The 14,873-nt window shown below is 54.4% G+C and overlaps 1 protein-coding gene across 2 annotated transcripts in view; it reads left to right on the plus strand.

Annotated features, from left to right (window-relative positions):
- Positions 4,104-14,873, plus strand: part of KIAA1522 (KIAA1522 ortholog) — a 28,524-nt gene continuing 17,754 nt past the window's right edge. The window contains exon 1 of one of the 2 annotated variants that reach the window (XM_018057898.1): positions 4,104-4,357. In XM_018057898.1, coding sequence (XP_017913387.1) covers positions 4,132-4,357 — 226 coding nt within the window. In that variant the 5' untranslated portion in view covers positions 4,104-4,131. Of the gene's footprint in view, positions 4,358-14,128; positions 14,334-14,873 lie in introns of those variants that run through there. The other variant, XM_018057900.1, reaches the window with a different exon arrangement.

Below are 14,873 nucleotides of genomic sequence, written 5' to 3' on the forward strand. Positions count from 1 at the left end.
TGTAAAAGCACTGACTTTTATTTGTCAGGTAAAATTCTGGGGCCTTTTGTTTCAGAGGAAAAATAAAAACTGCTAAAAGAAAAAGATTGAAACCCACTTGTCTATACTGTGGACAGCTCAGAGTGACGATCTGATCATAGAATAATAATAACAGGTCAATCTGGAGGCCTGGAGCACAGAGCCGGTGCTTAGGAGATAGTGGCTGAAAGAATGTGAGGAATCAGAGTTCATTCCACAGTGGAGACTGGGCAGTGGCTACGTAGTCAACCTCTTCTTTCTCTCAGGCTCCCCCTCCTCTCTCTTCCCTTCCCTTCCCTAACCTCCCAGGAGCTGGCAGCAACTTGGAGCTGGGAGGGAACCCACAAGACTCCATTTCCTTCCACACACGCCACTAGCACCTTGGATCTCTCAACCCAGCAGGGAAAATGGGTGGAATTAGGCTTTGGGCCTGATTCTAAGAGATGCTGGGAGGATCAAAGAAGAACTCAGCAGGGAGGTTGTTGGAAATGTTGACATGCTGCCACAGATGCCAGGAGCCACAGGACAGGGGCACAGGAGTGCCTATGGCGGGGATGAGACCTGCAGGGTCCCCCAGCTCCTAGGTTAGGGAGGGAAGAGGTGGAGGGCATCAGACACAAGGAGCCTCTTTCTATCTTCTCCCACTGAAAAGGATCAAAGGTTAGAGAGTCTGCTAAAGCCATGGAGACTTTCCCCAGAAAAGATGCATACAGGTGCACCTGAAGTTAAGCAGAACATTTCTGGAAGTTCCTAGAGGCCCAGCTGTGGCCCCAGAATAAATACTTTCCTTTCCCAACCTTTGAAAGCAGCAGCAGTGAGGCAGGAGCACAAAGCTAGTGACCAATTAGAAAACACACACACACAGGAACATAAAGCAGTTTTAAATTTCACTGCTGCCCAGAGGGAGCTGTGTGTCTTTTGGCAAGTCACTCCACCTCTCTTTAGGCTTTCTTATCCATGGAATAGGACTGTTAATCTCTCAAAATCATCAACTTTGCTGAACTGCTCCACCCTCCAATTGGTCTAAGAACGGAGGGAAGCCACAGGTGCTCCCACCAGCGGCTGCTTGATTTACAGACCCTTCCTGGTGTTCCCTGTAAAATGAGGGTGGCTCAGCCACACCTTGGCCTGGCTGCCCAGTCTGAATAAAGTCCATGGGTCAGACCTAGCGGAGGACTGATGAATCCTATGAAAGCTGGATCCTATGAAAGGCAGGTCTCCCGAGGGTCGGAGGATCAGGGAATGTTGGATTGGTGTGAGGGCCACCTGGGGTGGTCCTGAGTTTTCCAGAAATAGAAGGAACAGAGAATTCCCTGTCGGCCCAGTGATTAGGACACTGAACTTTTATTGTTGAGAGTCTGGGTTGGATCCCTGGTAGGGGAGCTAAGATCCTGTAAGCCGTGGGGCACAGTCAGAGAGCAACAACAATAACAAACAATAACAGAGGGAGAAAAGCTGGATGACCTCAGGGGCTACAGCCCTAAGCTTGGTTATGGCTCGTTCCTCCTTGGGGACAGGCTGGCAGTTTCCTTCCTGGTCAGGTGACAGCCTGGCTCCAGGATGGACTTTGGGCCCTGCCGACAGGGGCTGCTGGGAAGTCAGTTTCCTTAGCTGCCCAGAGGGACAGCAAAGAAATGTAGCTGAGCTGAGTAATCGTGAATCCAGAGAGCAGTGTTGCAGGCTAGCCTGTTCCAGCTAGCCCTGAGGGGCTCAGAATCAGGCCTATCAGGGGACAAACAGGAAAGCTGGGCTGGAGATGGGAGGTGAGAGCGTCTGGGTGTTGGAGTTAGAAGCAGTGAGGGGAATACAGCCCTGACCTCTCCCTACTCCCTTTTCTCTCCCCACCTCCAAATCAGGGGACCTAATCTGTGAGTTGACTCCTGGGGATTGTGGTTCGAGGCGAAGGCTTCACTGAGGAATTATATGAGCCACTGGCAGGATCAACTTCATGGGCATAGTCCACTTGGCCCTGCTCTCTGAAAGGCCCCATGCTTGATCATGTTTTGCTGTTATTTCTTGAAATTTGTAATAAATGTTGAACAGAGGCCCTGCATTTTCATTTTGCACTGGGCTCTAAAACTGTGTAACCAGTCTGGCCACCAGGAAAAAAGGAGGTGCTGAAAGAGTGGGTAGGGGGCAAGGCTGCCCAACTAGTCCTCTCCTGATCACCCCTTCCAAAAGCCAGAGTATGTTTGCCTTCTCTCTCCTCCCTACCAGTCCATCCATATTATCTAACAGGCTGAAGTTCTGTGCATTGCTCTTAAAGCATCAGCCCTGCCGGTATCACTTTTCTTCTGATACGCACCTAGTGCTGAACGGGGCAGAGAGCACCATGAGGACAAGCCCAGTGTGATCCCTGTGGTGGCCCAGTGATGCACACTGATCCGGAATGGGTGCTCTGGGATTGTGGGCTGAAACCAAAGGAGTGACGATGGTTAGATGGGAAACGGGCCCAGTAAGTACAATGATCTGCCCCAGGGCCACCACGTGTATGTGTGTGGGGGGGGGCGGGGGTGTGTGTTGTCAGTGATGGCCCAGGTTTGCCATAGCTGAGCCCCTACCCAGGGAGCTAAGGCAAGTTCAAAAGGTCACACTGCTCACTCTAATCCTTCTACAATATCATAGTGAGTGTTGTTGACGCTACACCAGGGCTGACTAGGCTGAGTAAGGACAGGGAGAAGGCTGTTTTACCAAGGTCAGGCTGGATGATGAAGACAAATTTTAACCAGTGGGGTGATCATGATACCCTTCTGAGTCAAAAGGGAGTCCAGGATCTCCCAGCTGGTCCCTAGGGCAATTTCTAGCTCCTGGGGACCAGGCAGAGACAAGACTTACATTGTCAATCTTAATTCCTCTGCTGAGGACCCTCTCGGTGCTCCTGGGTAATTCCTGTCTTCTTCTGGCCTCAGTTTCTCTTCTGTACTATGGGGGTATCACTCCCTGGCCTGCCTCCCTCAGAGCCTCTTGTAGGATCAGATCATACAGAAGGGCTCCCTCAGCTACAATAAAGAGCCAGAGGCCTGGAGGAAACAAAGCAGAGCATTTTTGTGATTCTTAAAGGCTTTCTTTTTCTGCCGGCTTCCTCAGTCACACCTGTCACCTGCGGAGGATCTCAAAGCATCTTATAAAGCTGTGAGTTCAAGTCCAAGATCAGTTCTGATCAGTGCTGAGCAACTCAGTAGAAAATCCAGACCCAGACACTAGTGCTCTGGGGACTCACAACCTGGTCCAAGGGTAAACTGAGGCACGGCTCTCCTCATCCTGTCACCCGCCACCCAAGGTGAAGCAGGAGCCCAGGAAGCATGGGTCCCAGCTCCACAATGAGGATTGATGGGGGCTGGGGGAAGGTGTGGTGAGGAAGGGGAAAGAAGGGAAGGGAGACTCCGAGTTGCCAGACTGGAGAAGAAAGCTCAGGTCTCAGGTGGGTCTGAAGTCTGTCTCTAGAGCAAAACCTCCAATACCACCCAGATCCTGGCAAGGATTCTCAGAACCCCCTTACTCCAGAAGGAGGATTCCAGAATCCCCCCATCTTTTTCTGGACCGAACTCAGGACACCAAGTTCTCCTGGGATCCAACCCCAGCATTTTTCTCCCGGCTTTCTCTGAGCACCCCCACCCCAGCGCCAGTAGTTCTCTGCCCGAACCTTGCTCTCTTCAATGGCCCCGCCGGGACGGAACCTCGGTACCGCCCCTCCCACACCCACCCCGCGACCCCGCCCTCTCCGTCCGGGCCAGCCGCCGCGGCTCGTGGGCGCGGGGGACCGCCCTCCCCCGGGACCGGACCTCTCCCTCCGCTAGCCCCCGAGCTCCGGGACCCCGGCCGGCGGGCCGGAGGAGGCGGGAGGGGCCGCAGGCAGCGCCGCCCCCGCCCCGTGGCCGCTCCCTCCCGGCCCCGTCGCTCCCGGCCGGCCTCCGCGCCCCGCCCGCCGTCCCGCGGCCCCTCCCGCGCCGCTCCCGCCACCCGCCCGCTCCTCGCCCGCTCTGCCTCCGCCGCCCAAACTTTTCTCCGGGCGCGTCTCGGCGCGGCGGCCGCCTGCCCGCCCGCCCGCCCCCGGCCCATGGGCGCCCCGCCTCAGGGGGCCTGACCCCCGCCGCCAGGTCCGCCCGCCGCGCTATGGCGGCCCGCGCGTCCCCCGCCGCACCTGCGGCCGACGAGCCGGGGGCCCCCGGCGGACCCCCGCGCAGGAAGAAGTCTCGGTCCGGCCTCCGCCGCGCCTTCAGCTGGCTGCGGGGCAAGCGGCGCAAGAAGAAGGCGGCGGGGGCCGAGGGCGCCGAGCCGGCCGCCCCCCGGGCCAAGAAGGCGGACGACAAGGCCAGGAAGGCCAAGGGTAAGGGCCGAGGTAAGGCGGCCGGGCACCTGGGGAGTCGCGGGGCGGCGCCCGGGGTGCGGCCCGAGTGGCTCGGTTGGGGGTCCACGGCGTGTCGGGAGAGTGCTGACTTCCTAGGCGTTGGTGCTGGGGGAGCGAAGAGCCGGGACTCGGTCCGAGCACCCCGACTCTGAGGCACCCCGCCCCCAGATGTCCCAGACTCAACCCAGCCCCGCTCTAGGGGCAGGGGGACCCCCGACTGGGGCAGGGGTCCCCCGGCTTAGACAGGAAGTGCTGGCCGCCCGGCTCTTGGGACGGTGAGGCAGTCCCCCCCCCTCCCCCAGGCTCACCCAGGTTCTGCCCTCTGCTGCTGAGTCAGGGGGTCAGAGACTTGACTCTGGCTTGGGGCCAATGGGAGAGGCAAGTGGCCTTGCATGTCTGGTGGGGGTTCCTCTGGGTCTGGAAAGTCAACTGCACTCAGAAGGTGTGTCAGCTGTGGAGGTGGATCTGGGTTGCCAGCCCCATACTGGACCCAGCACGGAGCAGACATGCTTTACGTTATTAGCAGTATCAGCTTTTCCTACCTAGCTCCCCTTTACCACTCACCTGGGCCAAGCCGCAAACATCCACCTCCTGGGGTGGTGAGCTCCAGAATTTGAGCCAACAGCCCCTCCCACCACTCCTTCCCCCAGCCCAACGTTGTTCCTGTGTTGGAAGTATGCTTGCAGAGGGGGGAAACTGAGGCCCAAGTTAATGGAGAGGCTGTACCTGTGACAGCGGTGGGTACCTGAAATACTACAGCTAATTCTCTGCCTGTAGGCTCCCTCTGGCCTGGTGGTTGGGCAGCCTGAGGGCAGGCGTGGCTGACCTGGCCCATGCCTACCGGGTCACTTTCCTTTTGGCCACTTACTTGGTTCTCCCCTCATCTTCCCCTCTGTTTGTGTCTCCTGATTGAGGGGGAGGGCATGAATCTCTGCCAGAGGGTGGGGCTCCCTTGGGGCTGCCATCCTAGGAAGTCTACCTTTCCTGCTGGCAATGCTAGTGCCAGAGGTGAGGAAATGGCGGTGTGTGTAGGCCCATCCCATTCCGCCGTGTTTACCCTCCCAGTGTCCTTTAACCACCTCCTCTGGAGGAGAATTAGAAAGAACACTTCCTGGGGTCAGGAAGAGGGTGAAAAGCCTCTTGTGTGATTGCATCCGGCCTGATCTTCCTTTTGGAAATGGGCCCTGCATCCCTGCAACCCAGCCACAAATGGAGGTTGGGTGCTGGGGCTGAGGTCACTGGGCCAGGCCCTGAGGGAAGGTTTGCAAGGGGGATGTTTCCAAGGGCAGCTCCCACGATACATGAAACGTGTCCCAGGGCTGTTCCACCAGGATTCAGCCTGAAGTCATCCCGATCTCATTCACAGAGACCTGGGGCAGAACTGGACAAGATGGGTTGTGGTCCCAGTTTCAGGGTTAGAGAATGAAGGCTAATGGTGTGGCCCAGGCCAGTGGACCCTTCTCTCCTGGGAGACCAGCCTGGGGCGGGGGTGGGGTGGTGGTGGTGAAGGGGGAGACAGGAAAACTGACTCTGTAGGTCCCTGCTCTGACAGCCTGTTTAGAGGTCACTGGGTCAGTGGCAGACCTCCCCTGGCCTTATGTTTGGTATTGGGTAGCACTGGGCTTTCTGGGCAGCAGGTCGGCCTGATTTGGGCCCACGTGCATGGGCCAAACCTCCCTGCCCCTGGCTGTTGTTTCCCCAGGTCTGGGGGTGGCCCCAGGTATGTCTGGAGGAAGTCCTGTTCCCTTTTGCTCCAACCTCCTATTATTCCAATTGTTTCTTTGTCACCTGCCTGGCCAAACTTCTTTTCTGTTTATTAAGAGAAATAAATCCGATCTCTCTAATCTCCACTGGCACCGCTGGTCAGGAAGGGAAAGCCCAAAGAAGGCTTAACTCTTTCTGGGGAAAATGTTTAGAATGAAGATTTGGGGAGAGGGGCACACACACAAAATTCCTAGGAGGTCAGGGGCCTTTGCTATGGAGGTCATTCTCTCCCCACTCCCAGGTGCTGAACCAAAGACCCAAAGATAGATGCAGGTCTTGGCTTCCCTGATCTGAGTCCCCTACTATAAACGGGAAAACTGAGCTTGGTATAGTTTCTGAGCCTGTACCTTCCCTGCTCCCCTCACTGCCCTGCCACACACTTAGAAAGGAAAAAGAGGAAGTCTGACATTTATTTATTATTCTGAATGTGCCAGAAGCCCCGTATCCATAATCTCATTTATACCCATTTGCAGATGAAAAAACTGAGTCTCAGGAACAGTGAGTGATTGATTTACCCACCTGGGATTTTAACTCAAGTTCTGATTCCAGAACTGGTCCTGCTTTCTTAATTTACCCAAAGAGACCAGGGGGTAAGGTTTAAAGATCTCATCCAACCCATTCTACAGAGGGGAAGAGGCCCAGAGAAAAGTGAGGGAACTTGGTAGAGTAGGAAGAGTATCAGAGGCAAGCGAACTGAGGAGAGTTCACATTCTGGCCCAGCAGTTAGCAAGCTTGGTGACACCAGGCAGGCAGCTTCTCTGTGGTCTCATTACCATTACTCTCTTTGGAACAGAGGGGACCCTCTCACTGGGGTATCCGTCCAGGTAGACCCATATCCTTGATAGGTCTGTGAGCTTTCCAAGATTCTCACAAAAGAGGATGTGAAAATTACATGCAAGGGAAGTCACCATAGAAATGTAAGGGGTCGCTGTTACTGTGTTTGTGAGTTTATTCACCTGAGTTGTAAGGACCCAGTCTGGAAGGAATGAGCTCTGAGGTTGATAGGACAACTCTGGCCTGAGCCGTGATCTGCTGCTGTCTCAGGCCATGTAACACCATCAGGTTAGTAACCCCTCCAAGCCTCAGTTTCCTTATCTGTAAAATAGAGATGACAAATCCTGGCTTTACAGGGGTGTTTCAAAGATCGAATCAGATAACAGACATGTAAGTGCCTTGTGAACCGTGGAGCGTGGTGCAGATGGCAGGAAGTTGCTGTTGTGATGCTGAGGACTTGAGTATTGGCTGAGTTTATTCTTATTCGTATTTGGAAAACAATTCATTGCTTACACAGAAGGTGGAGTCTTACCTTCGTTCAATGGAGGATGCAGGCACAGAAAACATAAAAAAAACAAAACAAGCAGGAATCCATATTTTTCAGAAATATCACCTGGACTCTAGACAAGTATGTGGGGAGGAAGTGTTTCTGGGACAGAGGCCAGGACTGGAGCCCGGGAGATAATCGGGGGAGGCTTCCTGGAGGAGGTGAGCAGGGTGTGGAAGGAAGGCAGGGTGTTGGCTAATTTGAAGGGGAACATGAAGGCTGCTATGTGCTAGACCCTGGCCAAGCATTTTCATGAATGTTTTCCCTGTTGTCCTCAACAACCTGGGAAGTAGTTTATAGGTGAGAAAATAGGCTCAGAGGGTAAAAGTAAGTTGGTCAAGGTCATTCGGCTTCATTCATTTGAAAAAGACATGTGCTCAGTCACTCAGTCATGTCCAACTCATTGCACAACCCTATGGACTGTAGCCTGCTTGTCTTTCTGTCTATGGGACTCTCCAGGCAAGAATACTGGAGTGGGTTACCATTTCCTCCTCCAGGGTGAAAGAGACATATTCCTTACCATATAGTGTCAGAGACTGGTCTGCTGCTGCTGCTAAGTCGCTGGTCGTGTCCGACTCTGTGCAACCCCATAGACGGCAGCCCACCAGGCTCCCCTGTCCCTGGGATTCTCCAGGCAAGAACACTGGAGTGGGTTGCCATTTCCTTCTCCAATACATAAAAGTGAAAAGTGAAAAGTCAGGGTAAGGCAAATACTTGGGACAAGACAGGCATGGTTGTCACTTGCATGGAAGTGATGAACACAGCATGGCAATGACAGTTGGCCTCCCAAGGCCTCACTGCGCACACGAGATAATATGGTTGGCAGTGTTTCTGACTCTGGTGGGGAGTAACTGTAGAGCTTGGGACCACCTTTGGGGAAAGATGTATGCCAGCCCTCCTGAAGGTTTCTCTCAGGCAGGGGGCAGTGGCTAGGGGCGGGGGTACTGATAGTGAGAATTTAGGAGGTACTCTGCCAGAGACATTACTTTGCCAACAAAGGTCCGTCTAGTCAAGGCTATGGTTTTTCCAGTGGTCATGTATGGATGTGAGAGTTGGACTGTGAAGAAAGCTGAGCGCCGAAGAATTGATGCTTTTGTACTGTGGTGTTGGAGAAGACTCTTGAGAGTCCCTTGGCCTGCGAGGAGATGCAACCAGTCCATCCTAAAGGAGATCAGCCGTGGGTGTTCTTTGGAAGGAATGATGCTAAAGCTGAAACTCCAATACTTTGGCCACCTCATGCGAAGATTTGACTCATTGGAAAAGACTCTGATGCTGGGAGGGATTGGGGGCAGGAGGAGAAGGGGACGACAGAGGATGAGATGGCTGGATGGCATCACGGACTCGATGGACGTGAATCTGAGTGAACACCGGGAGATGGTGATAGACAGGGAGGCCTGGCGTGCTGCGGTTCATGGGGTCGGAAAGAGTCGGACACTACTGAGCCACTGAACTGAACTGAACTGCCAGGTTCAGCCGATTTGACCCCATGAACTTTGGCCCTCATTCATGGCAAACCATCCTTGGCATGGGGTTATAGATTCCTGAGTGTGAGTTCTGCTTTGCCAAGTCCTGCCCCACTCTTGGCAAAGACACTCTCTTAATAAAGATGGGGTTTAATGGCTTCCACTGTTAGTGGCCCTTTCTCATTCTAAAATTCTGTGGGTTTGAGAATGGGCTGGAGGAGCAAGCTGGAAGGGAGGCTGGGGGTGGGAGCTGTGTTAAGGGAAGGAGAGCCTACCTCTGGTCAGTCGGGTGGATGTGACATCAGGACCCAGTGGCCTGGATGTCATAGGAATGTGGGTGAGGAGAATGCAGGGTGAATGGTGCCGAGTCTTCCTGCTGAGGAAGGGGCCTGTGTGGCTCTAAAGCAAACTGAGGACCCAAAGCCACTTCGGTTAGTGGTCATTTGTCTCTCTGAGGTCTGCGTGATATCTGTTTGCCTGTCGATAAACACATTTCATGCAGTTCCACGTTTGGTGCCATTGCATGCACTGATCCTCACCGAGGATGTGTTCCCTCCCCTTTTCCATCCAGAACTCCTATTCATCCTCAAGACCTGGTCCAGTGTCATCTGCTCTGTGATACTCCCGGGGAAATCACTGCCCCAGACTCTACAGCAGGGTGCTCAAGTGATTTGGAATTGGACAGGATGTGCTTTTCTGGCACCTTCTTTGTGGGGAGGGGCATCTCAGCATCCTCAGCCTGGGGCCTGGACTAATGTCATATGGGCTGGGATGTGTCTGTGGGGGAGTGGCTTCCCCAGAGGAGTCTGAGTCTGCCTCCTCCAGAGCCCTCTGAAGGGATGAGCATTGTTTACCTTGGGTCCAGATGGGAGACGGTGCTCGCTAATTTATTTCACAAATACTTCTTAAGTTTTTAATACTAGGTACTAAGTACCTACTATGGGCTAGACTCTGTCCTGGGGGAAAGAAAGGCAAGGTCCCAGTCCTCATGAACTTCTCGATTTGAGGGGGTTGGTAGACTGAGCAAGTAATGAAGGGTCAAGAAGTGTAAGGAAGGGACAGAGAGATCCTAGGGGGGAATCAAAGATGGCTTCCCCAGGTAACATGAACTATAATGGAAGGGTGAGGGGAAGCTGGGGTTGAGGCATTTGCAGAGCTGGTATCAGGCAAGGCTCCTGCAAGGGGTTGGGGCCAGCTGGCTGTCCGGTTCCATGAGCACAGGCATCACCAGACATCACTGTTCTGAACACCCTGAGGGCAGCTGGGCTGACTTGTCTTTTCCCTCTGCCCTGCCCAGCACAGGGCCTGGCCCTAAAAAGTGGCTTCAGGTGATAAGTGGGTGGTCTGATACGGGCCCCCAGAGCATGGGCATCTCCAGATCTGAGGTGCTCAGAGCTGATGGCCTGAGATGTCATGGGGAGCCCTTATGGCACCTACAGATGGGCATCTGAGGCCCAGAGGAGGAAGTGGCTTGCTGAAGGTCATACCACCAGTCAGTGTTGGAGGCAGAACAGGAGCCCACACCTGCCAGGCTGACCTCAGCTTCCCCACTCCTTTGTTTTGACTTAAGATGGAAAATCCCGTCGCAGAGAGGGGCCTCTACCGGGGTGGGATGAGAGGAGCAGGAAGCGAAGCCAAGAAGGCCTCATTCATCCCCTCCCTTAGCTCTGACACCTTCAGGGGCTGTTTCAACTGCCTCTCCTCCCTCCTCACGGAGGCCCCAAATCCGCATCCCACCTCCCCTGCCTACCCCCGTGGCACAGGGCCCAGGTTCTCCTGGAAATCCCCCTCAGGCTGGGGGGCCCCCACCACCACTTTCTGCCCCTGAAGCAGGGCTGCCAGCAGAGATCTGCTGCTCTGGGGCGGCTACACCCTGTGGCCAGAAAAATCTCTTAATCTGTTGTCTGTGGAGGGCAGAGGGGGAGCCTCCCTCCACCCACCTGCCCCTTGGAAATTCCCCTTTCCCCAAACCTTCAAAGCTGTCTCAGCTGCTCCTGGTCTGTCACATGCTGAAGAGAACTAATGAGAGGAGGCATTGTGTATTGTTGGGGCTGCAGTGAATGTGCTGGAGTGGGGAAAGCAGGTACACCCCTCTGCCCCATCCGAAGACCCCACCTCCAGCCCCGTGGCTGACTTGGGGAAGGAAGTGGGTGGAAGCAGCTTCCTTGTCCACCTCCCCCCCTTACTACACTCCCCAGGGCTCTGGGCTTCATCCACTGTCCTGGGGGCCTACATTAATCAAGCAGGGTCACTCAGCAGGGTGCTCTGTGCTGGCATGAAGGGATAGACAGAGACAGCTCAGCCTGCCAAGGGCCCAAACCCTGAATCTTCTGGCAAAGTGCATGCTTCCCAGGAGGCTGCTGGTGGGGCCTCTTCTAAGTCGGATCTCCTGCCTGCCTACAGACACCCTCTCCTCCAAGTCCCTAGCCAGGCGAGGGTCAAGAGACACTCAAGCTCTGTCTTGTGGTTCCAGGAGTTCTGGTCCATTTGTCTTCCATATCACCTACTTCTTCCCACCAGTCATACCCTAGGCTCTCCCAGGCACTTGGCTCATTGGTAGTATTCTTCCTCCCTGTGCCCAGGAGCAAAGCACAGCCTTTGCAGTGGAAGGATATAAGACTGGGAGAATGCCTTAGCCTTTTCCGCCTGTGCCTCTTCACCTCCACCAGCACTTAAGGTGCCATCACCATCACCTCTGCCAGTTTCTGTTCAGCACGTGGGGCACACCTACTGTGTGCCAGACATGATCTGAGCCTGGGGCTACTAAGAGGAGTGAGAGGATCACTGTCCTTGAGAAACTTGTTTTCTGGTTGGACAGGCAGATGCCAAAGGAAACTGTTGCCTTGAAACAAGTGCTGGTATGGGTGTGATCAGTACTGTGTCAGTAGAGGGGAGCCCCGAGAACTGGGCTGCACAAGGAGGGGGGCAAGGAAGACATGGAGAAGGACACTGGCTAGCAGGGCCCTGGAGACAGGCAGAGGTGGAAGAGGAAGGAGCATGTGTGAGGCCTGGAGGTGTGCAGTGGGGAGCCACAAGCAGTTCTGTATCCTGGGGCCCTGAGAATGAGAGGGGTGTGGTCAGAGATGAGGCTGAACTGGTGGGCGGGACTAGCTCCTGCAGGGTCTGTGAAGGCCATGGCACCTTCTAAACTCTCTGTGTGCCTGTCCTCACTCCATTCATGCCACAGGGTTTGGATTTTACCCTTGTGTTTTCTCTCTGCCCTCTCCCATACCACCTTTCCCCTTCAAGGGCTTCAGGTTCCCCACCTGTGAATTAGGGAACTGGGCCAGCAGATCTCTGAGGTCTCATCTAGCTCTGACACTGGGACCCTCTTCTCTATGCAAAGCAAGGAGTCTGATGCACACAGCATAGTATACAGTGTGTTCTCAGTAAGTATCTTCTGGGTGGATGAATAAAATACCAGCCCCCAGGGATTGCACTGTTGTCAACCTCAGTCTCTTAGCAAGAGAGGGGCCTCAGGGAGGGTGTGGATCAGCTTTAATTCTCCCTTCTTGCAGGGCAGGAACAGGGTGTCTTAGAGCCACTGGGCATAAGAGGCAATGTGGTGTAGTGGAGGGGCTTGCCCAGGTGGCAGAAAGAGGAGCCATAAAAGGACGAGAACTGAGGACTGTGGACTCCCAGCCCAGGGGATGCTCTCTTTATACCAGGCCGCCCCTCGTTGGAGAGATGGTAGAGTGATCATAAAGGAGAGTCACCGCTCAGTATGCAGGGCCCTGGGCAGGTCCCTGGACACAGGGTACTTGTGAGAACATGAGAAGTGAATGCCTTAGGCAACCTGGAAGGCTTTCAGAAGAGGTAAAGCTTGGCCTGGACTTTGAAAAACAGACTTGTATAAGGGGAGGTGTGAGAGGCCGACAGATGCACAGACATGTATTGTTTCATGTATGTTTACCCATGTGCTCCATTACTTACATACCCCCCGCCATGTAGATATGGGTACGTGTGTGCATGCTAAGTCGCTTCAGTCATGTCCACCTCTTTGTGACCCTATGGACTGTACACCAGGCTCCTCTGTCCATGGGATTCTCCAGGCAAGAATACTGCATTGGATTGCCATGCCCTTCTCCAGGGGATCTTCCCGAGCCAGGGGTCAGACCTGCATCTCTTATGTCTCCTGAATTGGCAAGACGGTTCTTTACCTCTAGCACCATCTGGGAAGCCCAGATATGGGTGTATCAAATAGACAGTTGCACAATCATACTGATCCACAGAAGCACATGCAAATTTTAAAGTCTTAGAGACAAACCTTTTCACTTACATGCACAGAAGCAGACTGTTACACACTCAAGTACACAAGAATCAGTGATATTCCACCAGCTTGAGAGTCAGAATTACACAGGGAAATATGCAAAAGCACAAATCCAAACAAATGTAAACAGACTCAATTATATGGATACAGGCATGCAGTCACACTCAGATGACTACACAAAGAGGAACCCACATGTTCAGGGTTACAGATACACAGCTACACAGCCACATTCAAGCACACAAATACAAATATCCAAGTATATGTCCTTCAAGGTCATGCAGAGGCACAGATAAAGTGGAGGGGTAGGTAGCTTGAAGCAGTGGATCCTGGTCTCAGTCTGGGTTTGAGTACTGGCTCTGTAGCTTAATGCTGTTTGACTTTGGACTCATCAGTTAACTTCATGGAACCTCAGTTTTCCCATCTGTAAAATGGAGATGATAAGAAGTATACCTACCTTAACAGAATTGATTTGTGGATGAAATGAAGTAATGCATGAAAGCAGTTATCACAGTGCCTGGCACATAGTAAGTGCTATATAAAAGTGTTCTGTTATTATTTTGAACACAGTTACTACAGAAATATAGTCAGATAAATATATTTGCACGAACAAGCAGAGACAAGAGATACGCAGACACGTGACACTCACGGGGTAGTGGTTGATTGTCCCTAGCAGCGGCAAGGTTCCGAACCCCGCCTATCTGGAGCCCGGGCCCCTTGTTCTCTTGGTTCCACTGCAATCCTCAGAGGCAGTCCCTGGCTTGGGAGAGCGAGCGACCCGCCGGCCCCACCTGGACAGGCCTGGCGGTTCCCAGAGCAACTGGGCGGGGCGGCTCAGCAGGTCTCCCAGGTCCTCGGAGAGGTGGAGCCTGACGGAGCTGCGCCAGGCCCCGCCCCTCCCCGGTCATTGGCCGCAGAGCCTGGGGGCGTGGCCGAGCCGGGGCTGGGGGCGCCTGCGGTGGCCGCCCGCGCTTCTCTCTGCCTCCCTCCTGTGGCTGCGGGCCCGGCGGCCGGGCTGGTTGGGCTGCGCTAGGGTTCCCGCGCCGGCTCCCGCGCCCACCATGGGCAACTCACACCACAAGAGGAAGGCCCCCAGCGGCCCCCGGGCCCGCAGCTTCTGGCGGTTCGGGCGGTCGGCGAAGCGGCCGGCAGGTAGGGGCTGGGGGTGGGGGCGGGGCAGGCGGGGAGGAGGGTCTGCCTGCCGCAGTTGCCGCCGCCGCTGCTGCCCTCTCCCGGGGCTTGTCGGGTGTGAGTTTGGGGGGGCCGGGAATCCCCCGCACAGACCCCACCCCTCACATGCAGACAGACACATGTACGCACGAATACTCGCGGGCGGGCACACGTACATGTTCACAATCTACACGGTCACATACACAACACCCACTGAGACGTACGGACATGCAGACACAAAATCACATACAGGTTCACACCCACACCATCGTGGGACCCACAGATCTTGAGTGGGACACCTACCTATGTATATGGCTTATACAGCCACACAAACACCACCACACGCACAGATTCAGGCACAATCATTCATGGAGGTAGAGTTGCCCAACGTCTTCGGCACACATATGTACACACAGGTTCAAAACTGCACAACCATCCAGACCCTAAAGCACTTATACACACACAGACACATTCACGCACGCACATTTGGTCCCCAGGCTTTAGCCCCCACAGGCTGAAAGT

This window comes from Capra hircus, chromosome 2, assembly GCF_001704415.2.
Source record: "Capra hircus breed San Clemente chromosome 2, ASM170441v1, whole genome shotgun sequence".
Lineage (NCBI taxonomy): Eukaryota > Metazoa > Chordata > Mammalia > Artiodactyla > Bovidae > Capra > Capra hircus.